Source organism: Phyllopteryx taeniolatus, chromosome 17 (genome assembly GCF_024500385.1).
Source record: "Phyllopteryx taeniolatus isolate TA_2022b chromosome 17, UOR_Ptae_1.2, whole genome shotgun sequence".
Taxonomy (NCBI): domain Eukaryota; kingdom Metazoa; phylum Chordata; class Actinopteri; order Syngnathiformes; family Syngnathidae; genus Phyllopteryx; species Phyllopteryx taeniolatus.
The window spans coordinates 11,348,102-11,368,147 of NC_084518.1; the positions used below are offsets into that span (position 1 = coordinate 11,348,102).

A 20,046-nucleotide genomic window follows, 5' to 3' on the forward strand; every position below is an offset into this window, starting at 1 on the left:
CACTCCATAAAGATTCCGAGAGGCTGAGGTACTATTTGGCCAGCACATTAGAAGGAAAAAAAGGGAATAAATCCTTCTCCAACTGCTGAAACTTTGCGCAGGCAGCTTCCACTCAACACTTCCAGTCAGAGCATTGTTGTTGCTTCAGTGGAGACGAAAGTGACATCATGTGCGTGAGCTCACTTTTCAGCCGCTTTCTATGTTTTCGGTCTTTCGCCACCGTGAGATGTCTAATTAGAAATGGAATAAAACTCCACTGTGGCAGACATGTTGGAAAATGTGTCTGTGTGTGAAAATATTCCTATTTCAGTACTTTTGTTTTTTTTTTACAGTGTGCAGAGCAGCCAAATATTGTAATCAAGTGAGAGTACTGTTACTTTAGAATAATATGACTTGAGTAAAAGTAAAAAGTAGTCATCCAAATATTTAGTTGAGTAAGAGTAAGAAAGTACTCAATGAAAAAACTACTCAAGTAAAGAGTAAGTTGGGAGTAACTTCAGATTATTTAAATCACAGCATGAACATCAAATAACATAAAATAAATAATAATATACGGGAGTCGACAGACACCTGCCACCATTTAAATTTTTAACTGCCCAAAAACCAACAACACATGCATCGGGCCGGACAGAAATATTATTTGCTTTATTCACTTAAATGACTTGATGAAGCTGTTTGCTGACCAGACTTAGTGATTGTGTGTGTGACAGCATAGGATAGTGCTAATGTTGTCATATCCACTGCCAAAACAACAGCAAAAACATCTGCAACTTAGTGCAAGGTGTTTTCTCAAGTTAGAAGTGGGCTGAGATATCCAAGTTTGGGCAGTCACAATTTTAAGAGCTGCATGACAAAGCTGTTAATTTTTGGAGTCTGTAAAGTAAACACATTCGCGCGGGTGTTTTTTTCCACCCAAAATGAGTCATTTTGATTGGCTTGTGAAGGCTACGTGCGCGGTCATGTGACTTGCCTTGTGTCGTCTGATTGGTGAATTGGAGTCAAATGACACACGTGATGATGTTGGATTGGCGCAACGGGCGCCCTATACGGAAGTCGAAAATGGAGTCTAAAAATAGATGCGCACACGCAAGAACGGATAAATAAAAGTAGCGAACGGCATGTCGATCATTGTAACGGAGTAAAAGTATCGATCCTTCTTCACATAAATACTCAAAAGTAAAAAGTACACTGCATTTAAAATACTCTGACAAGTACAGTTTATCGAAAATGCTACTTGAGTAAATGTAACGGAATGATGCCAGCCATCATTATTAGAATTTATGCATCCTAAGGTAATTAGGAACAATGTAGCCCTTTAGTTGGTATAAGAAACCTTTGGTGATTACTTGCATAACTCATGTTGATCACGTCACTTACGTGCTTGACGATTGTGCAGTTTTTACACAAATTTGTCATATCAGAATAAGCACACTACTAGTCACTTTAAATTGCTTGACAACTCTGCATCATTTGCGCAATTGTCTTTGTATCAGCATTACCACATTACTGGTACCCTTACATTGTTCGGTGACTCTCCGTACTTCTGTCTTTTGTCCTTAATGTATATTTTGTCATAGTGGCTTGTTTGCTCTCGTACTAGGGTGGCTCCAATTTCCGGATACAAAGTGCATGTGTGGTTTCAACATACAGTACTTGGCCAATAAAGATGATTCTGATGATTTAAACGAGCCCAAATGGCAGCTACAGACCTCACTAAAAAACAGATGCCTCTCCACCAGTTAGCGAAGGTAATGATAATAAAGAAAAAAAAATAAAATGTTATGAAATAAAATGTATGTTTGTCATGTATCAAAATTATAACTATTACATTACATATTACTTTTACATTATATAAAGTTACCGAAGTAAAAAGTCTTGTAATTTACTAACATCATTTTATGGGATTATACTTTCAAGTATTTTGTTGAGCATCACATAATGATTTAACATTCAATTAATTTCAGAGGAAGGTATATGTATTGTATACAGTATATATCTCACTGCAATGGACTCTTTGACCCACCTGATATTACAGTATGATTTAATATTTGAAGGGTCATGTGTCAATGCAGGGTCTTGGGAGCCCCTTCAGTGCTCATAATCCTAACCCTACGTGCCCTTTCCCATGATGCAATGCTCACTCACCTTTGGCTTTCTGTGACTCCTCAATCTTTTCAAAGCCCTGTGACTCCAAGTCCACTTTAAAAGCCGCCGCCGTTCCGCTGTCCATTTTGGCCGTGGCGCTGAGGGGAGGAGATGACGCCACACTGGCCTGCCTCAGATTTGCGACGGCGGGTCTTGCGTTGACGGGTCCCGGCGCCACGCTCGCATTGGCAGGCTTCATGATGAAAGCGTTGGTTCTCCTGGGAAGCCTGGGCTGGGAGACGGGCTTTTCATTGGTCACGTTTAGTGACTTCTCTTCCTGCAGAGCGAAAAAGATACAATAAAACTTGGAGAAGGACAACAAGTGTAATTCATGTATGTATGTATGTAATCACTGTCAAAGTCATGACCATGAGCCTTTGTAGCCCATTTTAGGGGTGCTGAAGCACCCCTAAAATGGATCCCAGCATCCCTAAACCTCTGATCCAAGAATTGCCCCTGGTAATGACTCATCAAATTCCCCTTCTCTGCGGTAATGAGAGCACACGGTAAGGACACAAACAGACCGATGACCACTGGTTAAGGCTTTAATTATGCGTGGGAAGAAAATTATGAGGAGGCTTGGAAATCAAGCCAGCGCACTAATCTTTCTCGCTGATCCTCCGCCAGTTTAATCAACAATTTTGCTTCCTTGCCTCTCATCAGTTGGACAAACCTGCAGAAGGCATTGCAACTGCAGCAGTCAACCCTCTTTTCCTTTAGGAACTAATCGTTCTGCAGTGAATCCTCCAAATTTGAATGCAAAGAAGGTTGTACAAGTTGGAAACCGACCAAGATTTGAGGAAAAAATAGGCTTTAAAAGTCAGTCACACAAAATTAATTTGAACTGTCTTGCATGATGTGTCAGCTACTCTCATGAGACTTCAGCTCAGTAAGCATATAAAGCACAGGTATTTTACTTAAGGCACGTGGGACAGATCTGGGCCTCCATGTCATTTTATGTCGCCCGCAAAATGTTTCCTTGACTACCCCCCCCCCAAAAAAAAAAGAAAATAACCAAATGCATGGGCAATAAAGTAATGTGATGGGGTGATTATTCGATTCCCACATGTATGAGGTAAGGGGCAAGAAGTGTAACTGTGTCACGCTCTAGCTACACACCTAGTACAAAAACACAGTGCAGTTGAGCTTCTGGCAAACAGATGTCATGGTTATCAGTCCAGTGTTTAAAAACAAACAAAAAAAAACAAAAACAAAAAAAACAAAAAAATTGCAACTTCAATTGGCATCTAAACAGACTCCCCCTGGCTCTTCAGATATAAGAAATACCATTCATGTCCTTATACTATGGCTAAAAGCAACGAGTCGATAACAATAACAAAATAAGAACAAAATACAAGCTGCACTTCTGTGTTCATGCGTACATTTGGCATTTTGGGTGTCTGCATCCTTCATGCGTCATCAAAGTTAAAGGTGATTGCACAATTTATCATTTTTAAGGTTTACGATGCAGTGGTTACCTTAATGTAACACATGGGTGACAGTTAAGTGGTCAAGTCCCTTTAGCAAGCCTCCCTTTCACTTTCTTACAAGCTCAGCCTATGTCATGCGTGAAAGTGCGAATAGTTTTACTAAATACGAACTTGTACTGACAAAAGTATAAAAAAGCTGTCACACATTTATTAAATTTTTTGAAAATTCTAATTGTTGAAAATGTTTAGCGGGTGATTTCAATGTATTTTTCTTACTTTACTGTAATTTAAATTTACAGCTTGGCACCGAACTGAAATTTTCCATTTTGAAAGGATTTAATTTAATTGAATGTGATTTGCGCATGCATTGCAGACTTGGATGGAAAGAGCGACGTTGACATTGACAAGAAAAAAATAACACACTTTGCATTTTGGTAACGTTACAGTAACTTTCAAGTCATTTATGTTTTTAAACATGTATATGTCCTTGACTAGACGAAATATTCAGCCCTCGCATCCGACGCATTAGTGTCCGCAAAGTGCTGGCCAAGGAGACCTCGGTGGCCTACGGGAGGATCTGCTGCTTAAACATTTATATTTCTCTCAGATAAACCACAAAGATGCCATAAAATGTAAAATAACAAAGGCAAAAGCTTTGCCTTGTGTGAACCGTGTATGTGTGTGTGTCAATGTGTATGAGCACTGCTGTCCTTTGAAACTAAACTAAGCTAAGTTAGCAAGAGCTAACGTTTTGGTTAACACTGGTAATGTTGTTCCAACATTCTAATATGGTTAACATGAAACAAAGATTTTCAGCTTAAACTTTCAGGATACGTAAAATGAATCATTTTCATTCAATCAAAGCTAAAATATTAAATGTGCCAGATTAAATTTTGTTTAAATGATGCAGTGTTTATTTTTTCAGTGTACACTTAAACATTCATTGAATACAGCCTGTACAATTCAGAATATTTGAGGACAAAAGGTGGCCTCTAAAAAACGGATTAGTGTTCCCCCGCTATTCGCAAGGAGAGGGATAAAACCCTGCCGCAGATAGCGAAAATCCATCGTAATTGGCGCCCCTCCCAAAAGGTCTAAAATTGCCTAGAGATGCCACAAGATGGCAGCAAAGCACTAATTTTGTCTTATCTAATTTCACTTAAACATAGTTCCTTGGCACCAAGAGGCCACAATATAGCGACTAATACTTTGCCCTGAGCACAAAAACAGCCAATACTGGAGGATAGGTTGCCCCCCAAAAAATGTGTGACGATGTGAATTTGTGAGTGCCGAATCGCGAATATACTGTATGAGAGTTCACTGTATCTGCATTTCAGTTTTTTCTGATGGGAAACATTTTAAGAGGCCAACCAGGATCTTGGATCGCGAGAACATTCAGCCTACGCATACGAATTTGGTCTTTGCCAAACTCTGCTTAAGTGTCCATGTTAAATGCATAGCATGGCTTGAGGAACAAATAAGGGAGTTTGCTTCTGTGGAAAAAAAAAAATCCTGAGAACACAGATTTCGACTCGCCCCAAAAAACCATGGGGACGTTCCTGCAATCCCATCCATCTGCGAGTGACGCGTCCCACTAATTCCCTGATCAAGTTCATCAACCATCTGTTCTAGGGCGGCCCAAATATCCGCCGTGCCTCTTCTCCTTCACTTCTTCTGCCTCTGTGCGTGTGTGAGAGTGTGTTTGAGTGTGCGCACGCACGCTTGTGTGACTGCAAACGTTTGCGTGCACGTGACACAAAAAAGTGAGGCAGAGTGAAAGTCATGCTCTCCGGACTTCGGGCGGGTCAGTAGAGTTCACCTGTTTCAAATGCAGAACTCAATGAAGGGCCCTTGTTAGAGCTCAGTGCATGAAGAGGGAATGCTGGGAGAAAGATGATATGCAATGACGCGGTGAGTGAAAGGACCACTGGCTTAACCACAGTTTCCTGTTACTCAGACTGGGAATGACCTGATGAGACCCCATTAAAGCCTTTTTAAAATAAATTCCCAGCGACTATTTCTACGAACTATTACATCTTTAGATCTTACAATTGTGTGCATTCATCACTTTAAGTACCTCGTGTGCAGTTGCAGATGCTGATGAATGCTCACTCACTGACACCTGTGGGCGCAACAAAGACATTACACCATGGTTGGCCATGACGCAATCCAAGCACTGGACTCACATTCCATCAGGACAATGCGCAAACTCACCGCCAGGGGGTGTAAAGTGCTTGCCTCTTCACATTTGGCCTTGTGGAAACAGACATGTCATCATTCAAGTGTGTTCAGCATTTGAAATTAGAAGGAAACGATTCAAATTGATGTTAGGTTAATTGAAGCCTAGTCTAAATTGTCCATAGGGGTTAATGTGTGAATGGTTCTTTGTCTACAAGTGCCGTGCGATTGGCTGCAACAGGTCCACAGTGTACCGCAATCTCTCGCCCAAAGTCAGCTGGGAAACGGAGTTTACTGCAACCCTAATGAGGATATATATGTGGTGTAGAAAATGGATGGCTCTTTATTTAGAGAGCATCTCTCTGACACTTAAGGATGTTCATATTTAAAAAAAAACAAAACATCATGCCTGGCAGAGGTTGCAATGACAATGTATTAAAAAAAAAAAAAAACTTTTTTTGCCACATATACACTGCCACCACTGACTCCAAAATCAGCAGCTTTGTAAAACGCACACCCTAAAATATCACAGGGTTGTGTGCTTATTTAAAAGACTGCCTTTTAAATCAATAGGGGTGTCTACTACTTGTGGAGCAGCGATTTAACCCGGCTAAAGAGCCAAGCTATACTTTATATATCATGTCACGGAGATAAAAATGGCTTGAACGAGGTTTTGCAATGGGGGGTAATGTTTTGAAAAGAGGTGAAAATGTGGGTCTGATGGGAATTTTGTCAATGTCAAGATCATGTTTTGAGTGGTGAACAGAAAATGTTCGTGTTCATTTTCATTTTGATCTAACATTTGTATGGGTTTGAGACCATTAATTTTCATTCCAAGATGATTTAAATATTTACATACCTTCAAATTCAAGGATATTCCAGGTTGTGTCTGAGAAGGAAGGTTTTCTCTGTCAGTCATGACTTCTGCATTTATTCTGCTTTTCAAAATGGTTTGATTGCTGTAACAGATAGTTTTTAAAAATTATCCTTTTGTTTAAATCTTACCTACAGTGAAGTCTGTGAAACAAAAATTACATTTACATATATTGTATATAAATATATTACAATGAATTGTTCTGTGGACAGGGTGCCTTTTTTTCTCCCAATCCTGAGATGATGCATTTGGAAGTCAACTCGTCCATTTCCCCGATAACAATGACGGCCACATCGCCATCGCGACCCAGCAGCCAGCTCACATTCTTGCTGTTGGCTGTGAGGAAACAACACGACATTTGAGTAAACAGATGGACCCCTTGCACACAATGGCAATGTTTGGGGCAAGATTAGTGACAGATGTGAAACTTGAGAGACAAAAACAGAACATATAGGTTAAGTACAGTACCGGTACATAATGATCTTGTGCGAACCTCTAAAGCGTTACAAAAATTATAATGCTCAGTTTTGGTTGACACTGTCAGTTATATTAGTTACAATTTACTAATAAATAATCAATTAACCTATTATTTAATAAAATGAGAAATAAATGTGGCAATGTACAGTATATATAGTTTTCAATTTGACTAATATTGTTTATTTGATTATTCACCCAAAAAAATATTGAATGATATCAGTGAGAACATGAATAACTACATTGCAATGTTAGAAAAAGATAATGCACCAAATATTACAAGACTGATCATGTAAATGTTCAGTAGGACATAATGTGGCCTGTGGGCCATACTTTGCTATCATTGTACAAAAAAATTACAAGGTTTCAAGCCACTGACATACATCATTTCAAGCATGTGTGGGTTTATTTAATCACCATCATCATCATAATGAAATAAAACATCACATATTCCCAAAAATGTCTCCAAACTTTCTTCTTCTTCTTCTTTTCCTTTCGGCTTGTCTCTTTAGGGGTCGTCACAGCGCGTCATCCGAAGTCTGCTCTGTCTAACTTTGTCTCCAAAAACATAAAACCTTGGCTGTCCCTCTGATGAGCTCATTGCTAAATTTATCCAACTTGGTCAAGCCGAGAGCGAACCTCAACATCTTCATTCCCGCCACCTCCAGCTCTGCTTCCTGTTGTCTCTTCAGTGCCACTGTCTCTAATCCGTACATCATGGCTGGCCTCACCACTGTTTTATAAACTTTGGCCTTCACCCTAGCAGAGACTCTTCTGTCACATAACACACCTGACACCTTCCTCCACCCGTTGCAACCTGCTTGGACCCGTTTCTTCACTTCCTGACCACACTCACCATTGCTTTGGTTGACCCCAAGTATTTAAAGTCCTCCACCCTTGCTATCTCTTCTCCCTGTAGCCTCACTGTTCCCCCACCACCCCTCTCATTCATGGACATATAATATGTCTTACTTCGGCTAATCTTCATTCCTCTGCTTTCCAATGCATGCCTCCATCTTTCTAACTGTTCCTCCACCTGCTCCCTGCTTTCACTGCAGATCACAATTTCATCTGCAAACATCATGGTCCACGGGGATTCCAGTCTAATCTCATCTGTTAGCCTATCCATCACCACTGCAAACAGGAAGGGATTCAGGGCTGATCCCTGATGCAGTCCCACCTACACCTTAAATTCGTCTGTCACACCTACAGCACACCTTACCACTGTTCTGCTGCCCTCGTACATGTCCTGTATTATTCTAACATACTTCTCTGCCACTCCAGACTTCCACATGCAGTACCACAGTTCCTCTCTGGGTACTCTGTCATATGCTTTTTATAGATCTACAAAGACTCAATGTAACTCCTTCTGACCTTCTCTGTACTTTCCCATCAACATCCTCAAGACAAATAATGCATCTGTGGTACTCTTTTTAGGCATGAAACCATACTGTTGCTCGTAAATACTCACTTCTGTCCTGAGTTTTGCCTCCACTACACTTTCCCATAACTTTATTGTGTGGCTTATCAACTTTATTCCTCTATAGTTCCCACAGCTCTGCACATCACCCTTGTTCTTAAAAATGGGCACCAGCACACTTTTCCTCCATTCCTCAGGCATCTTCTCAATTCTATTGAACAAGCTGGTCAAAAACTCCACAGCCACCTCTCCTAGATGCTTCCATACCTCCACAGAATGTCATCAGGACCAACCATTTTTCATCCGCTTTAATGCCTTTCTAACTTCCCCCTTACTAATCATTGCCACTTCCTGGTCCACCACACTTGCCTCTTCTACTCTACCTTCGCTCTCATTTTCCTCATTCATCAACTCCTGGAAGTATTCTTTCCATCTATCTAGCACACTACTGGCACCAGTCAACATATTTCCATCTCTATCCTTAAATTACCCTAACCTGCTGCACAACCTTCCCATCTCTATCCCTCTGTCACAAACTCTTTGTCTTACACGAACGAGTGCACCTCAGCGCACCCGGCTGTCAAACTCCTGAAGTTTGCAGATGACACCACTGTCATCGGCCTCATCAAGGACGGTGACGAGTCTGCATATCGACAGGAAGTGGAGCGGCTGGAGCTGTGGTGCGGCCGACACAACCTGGAGCTGAACACGTTCAAGACTGTAGAGAAGATCGTGGACTTCAGGAGGCGTGCTTCGCCACAGCTACCCCTCACGTTGTCCAGCTGTCTTGTGTCAACCGTTGATACCTTCAAGTTCCTGAGAATTGCAGTCTCTCAGGACCTGAAGTGGGCGACCAACATCAACTCCGTCCTCAAAAAGCCGCAGCAGAGGATGTACTTCCTGCGGCTTCTGAGAAAGCACAGCCTGCCACAGGAGCTGCTGAGGCAGTTCTACACAGCGGGCATCGAATCAGTCCTGTGTTCTTCCATCACAGTCTGGTTTGGTGCTGCTACAAAAAAGGACAAACTCCGACTGCAACAGACAATCAAAACTGCTGAAAGGACTGTCGGTACCCCCTTGAGGACTTGCACGCTGCCAGAACTAAGACAAGAGCGTGCAAAATCCTCTCGTACCCTCCGCATCCCCTTCCAGCTCCTTCCCTCAGGTAGGCGCTACCGATCAATGCAAACTAGAACTAGCAGACATTCCAACAGCTTCTTCCCTCTTGCAATCAACTTCTTAAACACCTAACCTACAATTCCATTTCAACATGCTGGCAATTTTTTTGACTTGAGTTTGTTTTCACATTTCTGTGGGGCCAATTATATATTACTCGTGCACTCACCACGCTGCACTATTTGCATATCTGTTGTTGAGCAATACTGGCCGCTCATGCCAGAGGAGCATCTGCTCCCTTTGCACACTGATTGAGGAGTATCTGCAACATTTGCACAATCAACATTGTCCCAGATTATCGCACTACTTGTCACTTTAAACTGCATACACTCCTTGAAGTCTCGGCTCCCTTTGCACAATGGTCATTGCACCGGACTATTGCAATATTAGTCATTCGAACTGCTCTAAGTGCAAGAGGGCTCTGCATCTTTTTGCACAATTATCAAAATAAATACATAAATAAAAAAATTTACCGCCATTACCAGATAATTAGCAACCCTTTATTGCTCAGTGACTGTTTTTTGTCAATGTCTTTATGTCTCAAAAGTGTTCTCTGTCAATTGACTGTCTGTTGTCATACTAGAGTGGCTCCAACTACCGGAGACAAATTCCTTGTGTGTTTTTTGGACATACTTGGCAAATAAAGATGATTCTGATTCTGTCTGGCCAACCTGTATAGATCCTTTTCTCCTTCTTTAGTGTCCAACCTGGCATCCATGTCATCATATGCCTCTTGTTTGGCCTTTGCCACCTCTACTGTTGCCCTATGTCACATCTCAATGCATTCCTTACGCCTCTCCTCAGTCCTACTTCTTCTTAGCTAACCTTTTTCCTTGTATGATTTCCTGTACTGTGAGGTTTCACCACCTAGTCGCCTTCTCTCCTTTCCTGCCAGAAGATACACCAAGTACTCTCCTGCCTGCCTCTCTGATCACCTTGGCTGCAGTGGTCCAGTCTTCTGGAAGCTCCTCCTGTCCACTGAGAGCCTGTCTCACCTCTTCACGAAAAGCTGCACAACACTTGTCTTGTCTCAGCTTCCACCACATGGTTCACTGCTCTGCCTTTGTCTTCCTAATCTTCCTCCCCGCCACCAGAGTCATCTTACACACCACCATCCTATGCTGTCTAGCCACACTCTCCCCTACCACTACCTTACAGTCGGTAACCTCCTTCAGATTACATCGTCTGCACAAGATGCAATCCACCTGCGTGTTTCTACTTCTGCTCTTGTAGGTCACCCTATGTTCCTGCCACTTTTGGAAAAAAAGTGTTCACTCCAGCCATTTCCATCCTTTTTGCAAAGTCTACCAGCATCTATCCCTCCAAGTTCCTTTCCTGGATGCCATCACTTCTTCATCACCCCTATTTCCTTCACCAACATGTCCATTACAATCTGCACCAATCACGACTCTCTGTCTGGGATGCTCAGAACTACTTCGTCTAGCTCCTTCCAGAATTTCTCTTTCACCTCTAGGTCACATCCTACCTGTGGGGCATAGCCACTAATCACATTATACATTACATCCTCAATTTCAAGTTTCAGCCTCATTACTCGATCTGATACTCTTTTCACCTCCAAGACATTCTTAGCCAACTCTTCTTTTAAATTAACATTTCCATTTCTCTTCCCATCTACACCATGGTAAAATAATTTAAACACTGCCCCTAACGTTCTACTTACTGCCTTTCCACCTGGTCTCCTGGACACACAATATATCAACCTTTGTCCTAATCATCATGTCAACCAATTCCAGAGATTTTCCTGTCACAGAACGAACATTCAATGTCCCCACATTCAGTTGTAGGCTTTGTGCTTTCCAAACTTTAACAGAGCTAAACAGCAACTCTTGCTGTTGGCTGACAGCCAATTATGCAGCTTGGCGCTGACGTATAAGCTCCCTCAGGAGTGTGAGTGGTGAAGCAGCTGACGCAGGTATGACAGTGTGAGTGATCGTTGGCTTCAAATTAGTATGTCATGGTGAACTGGTTTTGCCAGCCTATCCTGTGGATCACATTCTTGCTGGCTGGCTCTGCCAGGAGCACTACAAAAACACAATAGTTGGAACCAATTTGATAAACAAGACACATACTAGACTGACAGCAGCAATGAGACGCCTTTGTCAGGTGCGTGACAGAAGCTGCATGGGAAATTTGAGCCTTGCTGCAAATGACAAGTGCAAGCACATTAGCAGTAAAAATAAAAATGCATACTAAGAAACCTACACCCTGGTTCAGAGGTGAGATCTGAGACCTTCAGCAATCCTATAGGCATCTTAAGCGCAAATTGGAAAATGGAAATTAGACCGGCTACCTCTGTAGAAATGTCTAAATCTTGACATAAAATGTATTTTAACACTCCTGAATTTGATTAAACCACACCTAGTCTGCAACTAGTCTCTTACACTGCCTCACCCCCTGACATCTGGATAAAGGTCTGTCCAACTGCATGCTCTCTTCTCCCCTCTCTGCTCAGAGAGTGCGCTAGGTGGTGATGAGCAAAGTGAGGCTGTTTCTGAAGCTGTGGAGGATTCTGGATCATCTGACCGCAACAAGACCTGAGGAGGACCACTTCTCAGGAGGCGTCTACCTGCACTGCTTCATTTCATCAAATGGACTCTCATGCTATTTAAACATTGTATAGCATTTATTTATCACATCATGTGATTAATATTGCCCACTGGGCATCCATTGCAGCCTGGTCATCTGAAAAGGGGGAGGCCTCCATCAATCCCTTCTTAAAATTTCTTCCTTTTTCCAAAATGTTTTTTTGGGAGTTTTTCACTGCCCAGATGAGGCGTTCAGGCCAGATTGTACATCTCTGTGAACAGTGGGCCTCTGAAACTCTTTGGACTCTTTTGTGATTAGGGGCTATATAAATAAACTTGACTTGACAACTTTTGATAGCTGATGATAATTCCTTCCTACAACAAAAATTCACCAACATAAAGCATCTTGCAACCGTTTTATATTAAGGAAACTACATTCAAAATACGGCACACGGTGGAAAAAAGACCCTTACTCTCTTCTTTTCAGTTTGTACTTATAGTTAATAAATAGCAGCAATTCAGGCATAAAAGAAACTTTTCTGTAATCCGCATAATCCTAATTTGTGTCTGTCTGTGTAGGGCAGCTGGGACCCCTACAGCAAGTTGCCATGTGGCGATGACTCTGTGATTCTTCCCCATCAAGTGTGCTGAGCAACAAGTGGCCAAGCAAATGTGTAACAAGACAAGAAAAAGAAATTCACCCAATTCTATTTATCTTTGTTGCTGATCTTGCCAGTCAGCTAATTTTGCAGTAATAATAATCATGCACATCACTATCAGTTGTCGGTGTGGTTAAGTAAATTACTGTTGGAACAGAAATTGAAAGTAAAAAGTGGATCAGATAGTGAGAGAAAGTAGAATAGTTTTCATGTAGTGAAGTAAGTAATGCGCTTATTAAGTGTTTGGAATGCCTCTCTTTTCACCTTCTGCAGTGCAAAGGTTTTTTTTCATTTCATTGCTGTTTGTTGGTTGATGTATTAATTTTTTGTTTTATTAATTATTAACACACAAGTTGATGATGAATTTCCATGAAACTTTGTAGTGGTTTAGTTACCAAAACTGAGCATGCACTGTGCAAATGAGCCATTTTTAAGTCTGATTCTGAGTTGGTTGACTAACCAGGGCTACTTTCAAGACTGGTCAGGTGTCATTAGCCTTAAAACATCATATATCCCTGAAAACGGCACACCGAGATATGAGAAGCGCTTTGCTTTGTCGTTGGAGTTGATTTCAGCAGAACATTCAGGGTCCACAGATCTTCTTCTTGATTTATTTTGACAGTTGACAAATTTAACAGCATCTGACATCTCCAGTGCACAGGTGTAAAAGAAACAACTAAAATTTACAGTGTGAGCGGTAACTGTGGAGCTCAGTGTAGTCAGTCAGCGTAATGTGAGCGCTTCACTCGTTAGCTTTGACTTTCTGTCACAATTCATACAGTGTGAGTTGAGTTTAAAAATAACTGAAATTGTGGAGTGTGTGTCCAACTTTTAGTTAGTTAGTTGGCTAGCTAGTTAAGATAATTAAACAAAAAGCAAATCAAAACAGCTTTCTCGCTGGTTAGTTCAGTGGCAAAAATTAAATAAGCAATTTCTGCTACCCTTTGTCAAGGGGTGGCACATGGGCTAGCGAATAACTCATAGAACTCCAATTCCAATGAAGTTGGGACATTGTGTTAAACATAAATAAAAACAGATTATATTTGATGATATCAGATTTGATATCATCAAAAGGTTCAGAGAATCTGGAGAAATCACTGCATGTAAGCGGCAAGGCCAAAAACCAACGTTGAATGCCCGTGACCTTCGATCCCTCAGGCGGCACTGCATCAAAAACTGACATCAATGTGTAAAGGATATCACCACATGGGCTCAGGAACACTTCCGAAAACCAATCTCAGTAAATACAGTTCGGCGCTACATCCGTAAGTGCAAATTGAAACTCTATTTTGCAAAGCAAAAGCAATTTAACAACAACACCCAGAAACACCGCCGGCTTCTCTGGGCCCAGGCTCATCTAAGATGGACTGATCCAAAGTGGAAAAGTCTTCTGTGGTCCAACAACTCCACATTTCAAATTGTTTTTGGAAATTGTGGACGTCGTGTCCTCCGGGCCAAAGAGGAAAAGAACCATCCGGACAGTTATGGATGCAAAGTTCAAAAGCCAGTATCTGTGATGGTATGGGGCTGTGTTAGTGCCAATGACATGGGTAACTTACACATGTGTGAAGGCACCATTAATGCTGAAAGGTTCATACAGGTTTTGGAGAAACATATGCTGCCATCCAAGCAACGTCTTTTTCATGGACGACCCTGCTTATTTCAGCAAGACAATGCCAAACCACATTCTGCACGTGTTACAACAGCGTGGCTTCGTAGTAAAAGAGTGCGAGTACTAGAATGGCCTGCCTGCAGTCCAGACCTGTCTCCTATTGAAAATGTGTGGCGAATTATGATGTGTAAAATACGACAATGGAGACCCCGAATTGTTGAACAGCTGGAGCTGTACATCAAGCAAGAATGGGAAAGAATTCCACCTACAAAGCTTCAACAATTAGTGTCCTCAGTTCCCAAACGTTTATTGAATGTTGCTAAAAGAAAAGATGATGTAACACAGTGGTAAACATGACCCTGTCCCAGCTTTTTTGGAACATGTTGCAGCCATAAAATTCTAAGTTAATGATTATTTGCTAAAAACAATAAAGTTTAGCAGTTTGAACATTAAATATCTTGTCTTTGTAGTGTATTCAATTAAATATAGGTCGAACATGATTTGCAAATCATTGTATTCTGTTTTTATTTATGTTTAACACAACATCCCAACTTCATTGGAATTGGGGTTGTATAAGAAGGTCTTATAATAAACTGTGGTGAACATAGATAAATGCATGTGTTTATTAGATTATAAAACCAGTGTGGATGAAGCAGGAGTGGGGCAGATATCGCCAAAGTGTTAAGTAACAGTGTGTCACACATGCTTTAACACAACGTACCAACCTAATTGGAATTGGGGCCTGTACATTTTCGTGCAGATCTGAATAACAGGTTTTTGCTGTGCAGTACTCTCTTCAGGCAGCCAGAGGACTGTCCATTGTCTACTCTGTCATCCTTCATGAACCAGGAAGTCGCAGTTTAACTCAACAGACTGGCAAACACACACACAATAGTATAGTAATCCTCTCATTTTTGACACTGTGCTTAACAGTTTGTCATTGATGGAAGTCGGTGAGTTTACTGAGTGCCATTCTTGTTTTTAGTTTTTTTCCCCTCAATACACTTGTGGATCATGTGGCTAAAACACAAACGCAAACATGGATTGCCTGCACAGCATCACAGTTCACAAGTCCCATGACTAGAATAGCCCAAAAGCAGCATGTGACACCAGCTTCCCCCTGTGCATTTATGTGAGCTCCCCCGCTAAGCTAAGCAGAATTCTGTCTTTTGTGTTTCAAACACATACTTTTCCTGTCTACTTCCTGTTTTCCTCCTGCTAATTGTTTCCAGCATTGGCTCACTTCCCATTTTACCCAGCGAGATGAACCATCCACCATTTTCACAATTAGAGTAAAGCTATGACCTCATGCTGGAGAAGCCTGGAGTCTTCATTCAACCTACTGAAAGCAACATTGCTCATTTAAGAGTGACAGAAAGTGTTGTCTTCTTTCTCACTGCACCAAGGTTGATAAATAGGAAGTGCTTTGTTATTAGCCCCAAAGAGACAGCTCACATTACTGTATCAGTCACAGTTCATGAACCCGTTTAACATTTGAACCAAATGCATCATGGGCCCAAAGCTCTACTGTGTGATCGGTCATGACCAAGCGTTATGCCACCACACATTTTCCCCCAGCAGAGAGAAAATGCAGTCGAACCAGTTTGAAGTCACGGCGGAGCCCTGTGAGTTACAGCCTGCTTCTTCCATTCCTGCAGTTGTGTAAAGAAAACAATTATGGGTGACTTCATCTACTACGCTTGTGGGGATTGTTTTTTTTTTTTCCTGTCATCATTTTCCGTCACATATAATTTCTCAATGTGTCACTGGGTACAACATGATTACTGTAATTTTTCTTGGGTAAAGTATTATCCATCCATCCATCCCTTTTCTGAGCCGCTTCTCCTCACTAGGGTCGCGGGCGTGCTGGAGCCTATCCCAGCTGTCATCGGGCAGGAGGCGGGGTACACCCTGAACTGGTTGCCAGTCAATCGCAGGGCACATAGAAACAAACAACCATTCGCACTCACAGTCATGCCTACGGGCAATTTAGAGTCTCCAATTCATGCATGTTTTTGGGATGTGGGAGGAAACCGGAGTGCCCGGAGAAAACCCACGTAGGCACGGGGAGAACATGCCAACTCCACACAGGCGGGGCCGGGGGTTGAACCCGGGTCCTCAGAACTGTGAGGCTGACGCTCTAACCAGTCGTCCAACGTGCCGCCGGGTAAAGTATTAAACCTGAAAAAAGTACTTTTTTTTATCCTTAAACCGAAAAAAATTTGTTCACATAGAGAGATCACACAAAGAACAAAGCCAAGGCTTTTTGGCCTCTATATAATTTTTTTTTTTTACTATTTGTAAAAGTTTAATGCCTGGTGTTAAGGTTTGTATCGAAGGTGTGAATTTGTATGTGAATTATAAGGAGGTTGGATAGAAGTTGATTGACTTTTTAAGATATCATTCATAGACAACTTACATTTTCGCTTACTGCGATTCATCATTACTGTTATTTGACAACTTTTTATGTCCACTTTCTAATTATTATTTAAAACTGGGTGGTGATTTTCCATATTCTTCATGTACTGTTGACACTGCATAGCTAAACAACCAATAATAAAGAACTTCATGCCATTTTTCTTGCTAGAGACTCAACTGATAGCAAGAACTGTCCTTCAAACAACATCCTCCTTTCTCTTTGTTTTGAATAAAGCAAAGATGATAAAGACAAGGGCCAAAGTTGTGTAGTGTTTGGCAACCTTGGCTAATGAATGAAATCTTTTGAGCAATTTAGTGACAATAAAAGTATCTTTAGAGTCCGATTGACACATGCAGGTCAAAATTGTGTGAATAAATGAGCCCCTTAACCATGAATTATGCTGATTTCAATGTAAATGCAGTACTTGTCATCACTGAGTTTTTTGGGAACCGTTCCTCAGCGGATGGAAACAGTTGGGTGTCAAAATGTGATGCATGATGGATTGTAGTCTTCAAAAATGTTGGCAAAAGAAGCTCCAATAAAACTGAGTATTGTACCCTTAACCAACTTAACGGTCTTGCAAAGTATAAATTTGTATAAAAAGGTCTTTAAGTGTATAAGTCAAGTTTACGACGTAGCCATGTCTGAAATGGCTCACGCTAGTTTAATAGGGAGCAGCTGGAGTTTGTCAAGCTCAAGTAAGTTTCTCTGTGAGGAAACTTTAAACTGGCCAAATGGATTCGGGATAAACACTGTGCCTGAGTTGGCAAACAGCTGTTGAGATGACAGCGAACATGAGATCTATGCATTAAATGTGTCATGGTGAATGCATGCGTTGTGGCCACAGCTCCTGGGCTGCTCTGTTAGTTGATTGAAAACAACTTTGCAAACATTGTCATGAGATTTGGATTGTAAACGTCAAGAAGGGGGACAGATGGTGCTTTGCTTGCGTGAACATTAGTTATGCCTTAAACCGATGATTCCCAATCACTGCTGTGGCTCATTCATGTGCTTTGAGAGCTTGTCGGGTCCGAAAATTATTATTTTTATTTATAAGAAATTATGCATCTTTGGTCATCTACCTAAGCCTGAAACATTTAGTAACAGGCGGAAGTACTAAATGTTCTTCCATTAGATGGCAGAAGGTAAGCTGTGTAGCCAACTGTTGCCATTCATACAAAACCATAAAAGCTTTGTGTTCAACTAAACAAGCCCTAATTTCAAACTGAGTAAATACATTTGTGAGTAAATTGAGACGAGATCATCATTAGTTCACTTTATACAGTATACTTTTTGTGACACATTTGTTTGATGGTGGGCTGTGAGATTTTTATAATGTAAAATATGTGCCTAAATTGGAATGCAAAAGCGATGAGGCCATGATTGAATTGTTACCTTTTTTTGTTTCTTTCCTCTCGCCTTCTCGCTCCAGTTTCTCCTCACGCTCCATCCAGCGCCGCACCTGCTCTTGGCGCATCTTCAGGAACAGTGTCTTTTTCTGGTCCTCGTTAAGAGCCTCCAGCACATCGGGGTCGATGTACATGTCCTTTAGGATCTGTTGCAGCATTGTGGTGGCAGATTTGGCAGATTAGAAAGCGGGTCAGTCGGGGGTTCCACCTGGTTGAGGTGGTGCAGGGAGGGAGTTTCTCCGTCCAGAGGTGAACAGTTGTGCTTTTATAGTTTCATGCTTTCAAAACATTTTGATGTGCCAAAATCCTGAAGGATTCTTCTCTGGAGGAACTTCACAAATCGCGACAAGTGATCATCCTCACACATTTGAAGAGGACAGGATAAAATCACTTTTCTTAGTGGACAGTTTCTCCCACACACCGAGACGTCAATTTCCTGTCATCATTGGAGTATCTGTACAAAGAAGAAAACAGGGCAAGCCTTCTTGACGTCTTTCATTCCTGTCAGTTATGAGTGGCTAAATCCAAACTGACACTCTGCCCAGAATGGGAGGAGACTCTTAAGGAATGGAACTGTTTCTGTCATCATAAAAAAAACACACAAAAAAACACCCCTAACCAACCCTTCCTTCTTCCCTTTCTCTAAACCAGGCTCCATTCACATCCAAACTCCCACGAGAATCCCCTTCTTTTGATCAAGTTTTGGCTTGAAAAAAAGTGGAAGAGCGTTTCAGATACTCTTAACAAGGACCCTGAAAGGGATCAGCCCACCCCCAAAATCACAGCAGGGAGGAAAACAATGGCTACCCCTGCCACACAGGCAACAACACACTTTGAGGGAAAGGAAGCTTGTCGCAAGACAGAGAACCGGTGGAGCCCAGATGATGTTGAATAAACCAATTTAGTGTGCACACATGGAAGCCCAGCAAAGGAGAATAAGAAAGCAAGAAGGAACAACAAAAAGAAGAGTTAAAATGGAGTTGGCTGAGATACTCACAGTAGGATGTAGACAGCTGCTCCACAACAGAGTATGCTAAGTAAGCTGAGAGTCAAGAGAGCCTCCTTGTCTTTGTGTGTATGACTGGCTGATGACATCACAGCATTCCATGCTGTCCCTCCCTCCTTCCTTGTAACCGCCTTTCTCTCAGTTGTCTCGCTTCCTCTCAAATTGTCTCTCTCGCATTCTGTCTGTCTCACTTGCTCTTGAAACAGACCAGTCATACGTCAGTTTTATTAAAAAAAGAAGAAAACCACACCTAGACATTTGTAAAACACCAAACATGACATACATACATATTTTTTTGTGTTAAGGTGTGTGTATATATATTTGTATATATACACACACACACCCACACACAGTCGTCATGGCTGCGGTCAGCCATCAAAGTCCGGAAACGGTAAATTTGCTCTTTCTTTGACGGACGTTCATGTTGTGATATAATGTAAACGTGCGTGTATAAAAGTGCACACTGATGCACAACATCACAAACAGACGTGATGTTGCTAATATATACGCGCCGGTTGGGAGTTGTTTTGACTCACTTCCGTATTGTCGTTCTCAAGCGAAATGACGGTGGCTCTAAAAGGACAAAGCTACACCAAACTGACAAAGTGAACCACTTAACCCTCATGACGTCGCAGGTGAGTTGGAGCCGATACCAGCTCACACTGCAGATACAATTGGTCTGACTGGGCAAGAAGCGG

The 20,046-nt window shown here is 41.6% G+C and overlaps 1 protein-coding gene across 3 annotated transcripts in view; it reads right to left on the reverse strand.

The window, feature by feature from the left end:
• Positions 1 to 19,836, reverse strand: part of zgc:100829 (uncharacterized protein LOC445149 homolog) — a 33,768-nt gene extending 13,932 nt beyond the window's left edge. For 2 of the 3 annotated variants that reach the window (XR_009785100.1, XR_009785099.1), the window contains exons 1-8: positions 19,636 to 19,836; positions 19,340 to 19,544; positions 18,329 to 18,796; positions 6,819 to 6,963; positions 6,613 to 6,712; positions 5,790 to 5,828; positions 5,653 to 5,697; positions 2,146 to 2,422 (exon numbers count right to left, since the gene is read on the reverse strand). Coding sequence is in view for 1 of the 3 variants with exons in the window: in XM_061751307.1 (XP_061607291.1) it covers positions 2,146 to 2,422; positions 5,653 to 5,697; positions 5,790 to 5,828; positions 6,613 to 6,712; positions 6,819 to 6,963; positions 18,329 to 18,500 (778 nt within the window). In the remaining 2 variants the exon portion in view is untranslated. Of the gene's footprint in view, positions 1 to 2,145; positions 2,423 to 5,652; positions 5,698 to 5,789; positions 5,829 to 6,612; positions 6,713 to 6,818; positions 6,964 to 18,328; positions 18,797 to 19,339; positions 19,545 to 19,635 lie in introns of those variants that run through there. The other variant, XM_061751307.1, reaches the window with a different exon arrangement.
• Positions 19,837 to 20,046: the final 210 nt, after the last annotated feature.